General features: G+C 41.2%; 1 protein-coding gene across 4 annotated transcripts; it reads right to left on the bottom strand.

Annotated features, from left to right (window-relative positions):
* Positions 1–444: 444 nt before the first annotated feature.
* On the bottom strand, positions 445–3,098 carry LOC112220212 (pentatricopeptide repeat-containing protein 2, mitochondrial). Of its 4 annotated transcripts, none has more exons than XM_024381934.2 (5): positions 3,060–3,098; positions 2,565–2,665; positions 1,604–1,678; positions 1,393–1,506; positions 445–1,267 (listed from the first exon to the last, which is right to left on the bottom strand). In XM_024381934.2, exons 2-5 carry the CDS (start codon positions 2,610–2,612, stop codon positions 1,052–1,054), a joined length of 453 nt encoding a protein of 150 aa, XP_024237702.1. In that variant the 5' UTR covers positions 2,613–2,665; positions 3,060–3,098; the 3' UTR covers positions 445–1,051. The 4 variants fall into 4 exon arrangements, with proteins under 4 accessions (XP_024237702.1, XP_024237701.1, XP_024237703.1 ...); XM_024381933.2 differs by having other exon boundaries at positions 2,565–2,705; positions 3,060–3,097; XM_024381935.2 differs by lacking the exon at positions 3,060–3,098 and having other exon boundaries at positions 445–849; positions 1,010–1,267; positions 2,565–2,832.
* Positions 3,099–3,554: the final 456 nt, after the last annotated feature.

Genomic DNA, 3,554 nt, shown 5'->3' with positions numbered 1-3,554 from the left:
AACTCAATCAGCATGACAGAGTGACCTCCGGCCTTGTCCTCGTCAACACTCACACCTGTGTTAACGAGAGAATCACTGACATGATGTCAGCTGGTCCTTTTGTGACAGGACTGAAATGCAGTGGAAATGTTTTAGGGGGGGATTCAGTTCATTTGCATGGTATAGAGAGACTTTGCAGTTCATTGCCATTCATCTGATCACTCTTCATAACATTCTGGAGTATATGCAAATTGCCATCATACAAACCAAGGCAGCAGACTTTGTGAAAATGTATATTTGTGTCATTCTCAAAACTTTTGGCCACAACTGTACATTGTTGGTTAAGGGCCTGCAAGTAAAGCATTTCACTGTAAGGTCTGCACCTGTTGTATTCGGTGCATGTGAAAAATACATTTTGATTTGACTTATGTAAAGAAGGACTCTTTATTCAACAATAAAATAATAAAGAGTTCTACATCAGCTTTTATTTCATTCAATATGTATTACCCTATAAATCACAAATAATTACATGTTTATACATATCTGTCTCACATACATACCATTACATTTTTCTTTTGCACACATTGGTGTCCCTTGGATTCAACAAACCTTTTCACAGTCAGCAGTTAAAAGTCTGAAATGCTCTGAAGAGGCTCCCCAGACGTAGAACCAACAGACAATCCTGTACCATTGCATGTGAACGGGTGAAGAATATGATCAAAAAGGAGGAATACAGAAGGGTCTCTGGCTGAGAGGAGAGGTACATTGCACTGACTGGTACACTATCGGTCTCTATAAAGTCCAGGTCTGGGTGTAGGGAGAGAGCGCATCTCTGTTCAGCCTTGCTTGGGTGGTGTGAGACCCCCATGGCTGTGACAGGGACGGGTAGAATTAAGGCAGAGTTTAGAATAAACAATGTTTGTTTAAAATCGCCTACATTGCACTCGGACTGCGCAGAATCACTGATCTGCAAATCCCCTCCCAAAAACCTACTCAGTACCTGATCAAAATTCACAATTCTGCGCCTCACCTTGATCCCCTCAAACACGCTGAGAGATACACCTAGTCCCATTCACTCTGACAACAGAGTGGACCGCGGAGGCATCAGAGTCCTCTGGCTGATCCTTCTCTCGTCCATTATCCCCATGGGCATCCTCTTCTCCTCCATGGGGGTATGACACAACAGGTTTCGTTGGGTCACCTGACCTGCCTGCTGGAGGTGGGACACTGCCTGCTCCACGCTCGCCATCAGAGGGCTGTCCTCGCTCCGAAGACGCACTAAGTCCACCTGAGAAAGAGACCACGCACACATAGATGTATTGATGAATTATATTTGTGACTGGATGACTCAGATAATTACACATAGGTTATGCATCAGACATTAAACATCTATTTGGAGTTTTTTTTACTTACCACTTCCTGTGCGAATTCAGGCTTCTTTATAAATGCAGGGCTGCTGGATCCCAATGCTAAGGTCAAGACAGAGAGTGATTCTTTCACAGCTCCTGCCATAGCCAGCATCAGCACCTGAAACACCAGAAATATCATCAAATAGCCTGCTCCCTGACTGACAGCTTGACACTGTTACAAAGTTATTGTAAAGACAGTGAATATTAGCACTCACTTTGAGATTTTGACATATTCCGCTGTCAGTGCTCATAATCTGACCGAACATAGATTGTGCTTTTTCAACATCACTCTGGAAGGAGAATAAAATATATTTAAACACATTTGTATGCCAGGGAGAGAGAGAGAGAGAGAGAGAGAGAGAGAGAGAGAGAGAGAGAGAGAGAGAGAGATGTCTCTTAGTACATTCAGAGAACCTAGTATTATAGACATTGTTTAGTGATGACAAAGATCAGTCATCTAAAAAATGTATCTTTATAGTTTAATGTGTCTGCCTTCTAATAGTAAAAGGATGCCACCTACTCTCATATAATCCTTTCATAAACAACATTTCTATGGCAATATTGAAGGAGGTTGAGTCCGAAAATAATCCTCTCATGTCCTGTTAGAGAATATAGATAAATAATGGTATTTTTAAAACTTCACAAACTACAGTATGTGTAAACGTCAATCAATGCCCTAGTCAAGAGGACTAGAGTTACTATGACAGCACTTAGTTCATGACAGCACTTAGTCCAGATGTTGATTATGACTGTTCCCTGATTGTTGTAGTCCAAGTGCTGCATATAAATATTGTTATCTTGTCTGTCAGAGTGGCAGCAGCTATCTCCTCCAGCCCCAGCTCATAGAACAGTCTCATGAACGGGGGACCAAACTTAAACTCTCCAAATGCTACGTTACTGTTATCTTCGTGGTACCTGGTCAGTGGAACGAACATGCAGAACACACAAACATACACGTAAATAATACAGAACCATAACTAAGAAAGAATGACAACATTAGTCAAACTCTAAGATTGCATTAAATTATTTCAAACTAATGCTTTATCTGTCCATAACACAGCTGATGAGTAGACTTGATCTTCAGGTCTGTTTTGACAGCTAATTGTCAGGATACTCATCTGGCCAGTGGCCACAATGCATTAGTGAGAAACTAGTATTTTACTGTGTGACCCATACCTGTAGATGGCACCTCTGGCTGTGACCATGTCCTCTGCAGATTGGCATAGGTGTAGAAGCAGTTTCAGGTCATCCTTCTTCTTTAGCTTCCGATTGAATACCTCCAAATAATGACCAGCAGAATAGAAAATGGTCTGTCAACTTCAAAAGAAGTAGTTGAGGTACAGTAGTTAGACCCAAACAGTAAGGACATGCATATATACACACATACATATACATTATATTCAGAAAGTATTCCAGCCTCTGGACTTTTTCCACATTTTGTTACAGCCCCATTAAAAATTATTCAATTGTTTTTTCGCCCTCATAAATCTACACGCAATACCCCATAATGCCTAAGCAAAAACAGGTTTTTAGAAATTCTTGCAAATTTATTAAAAACCAAAAACTGAAATATCACATTCACAGAAGTATTCAGACCCTTTAATCAGTACTTTGTTAACAGCAATTATAGCCTCATGTCTTCTTGGGTATGACGCTACAAGCTTGGCACACCTGTATTTGGCGGAGTTTCTCCCATTCTTCTCTGCATATCCTCTCAAAATCTGTCAGGTTGGATGGGGAACGTCGCTGCTCAGATATGATCAGGTCTCTCCAGAGATGTTCGATCGGGTTCAGGTCCAGGCTCTGGTAGGGCCACTCAAGGACATTCAGAGACTTGTCCCAAAGGCACTCTTGCGTTGTCTTGGTTGTGTTCTTCGGATCATTGTCCTGTTGAAAGGTGAATTTTCGCCCCAGTCTGAGATCCTAAGCGCTCTGGAGCAGGTTTTCATGATCTCTCTGTACTTTGCTCCCTTCATCTTTCCCTCAATCCTGACTAGTCTCCCAGTACCTGCGCTGAAAAACATCTGCACCGCATGATGCTGCCACCACTATGCTTCATTAATACATTTGCAAATATTTCTATCTATCTATCTAGATATTTGCAAATATATCTATCCATCTATCTACATGTTTGCAAATATATTTATATCGATCTATCTATCGATC

Source organism: Oncorhynchus tshawytscha, linkage group LG20 (assembly GCF_018296145.1).
Source record: "Oncorhynchus tshawytscha isolate Ot180627B linkage group LG20, Otsh_v2.0, whole genome shotgun sequence".
In the NCBI taxonomy this organism is placed as follows: Eukaryota; Metazoa; Chordata; class Actinopteri; order Salmoniformes; family Salmonidae; genus Oncorhynchus; species Oncorhynchus tshawytscha.
The sequence above is the reverse complement of the archived record's forward strand: the minus strand, read 5'-3'. Positions and strand labels throughout refer to the sequence as shown.

Excerpts from the sequence above, each read along its gene's own strand:
- LOC112220212 (XM_024381934.2), bottom strand. The coding sequence starts at position 2,612 with ATGCCAATCTGCAGAGGACATGGTCACAGCCAGAGGTGCCATCTACAG. Across the intron at positions 1,507-1,603 it reads GAATATGTCAAAATCTCAAA|GTGCTGATGCTGGCTATGGC; the intron begins GTGAGTGCTAAT and ends CTGGTGTTTCAG. Across the intron at positions 1,268-1,392 it reads CTGAATTCGCACAGGAAGTG|GTGGACTTAGTGCGTCTTCG; the intron begins GTAAGTAAAAAA and ends TCTCTTTCTCAG.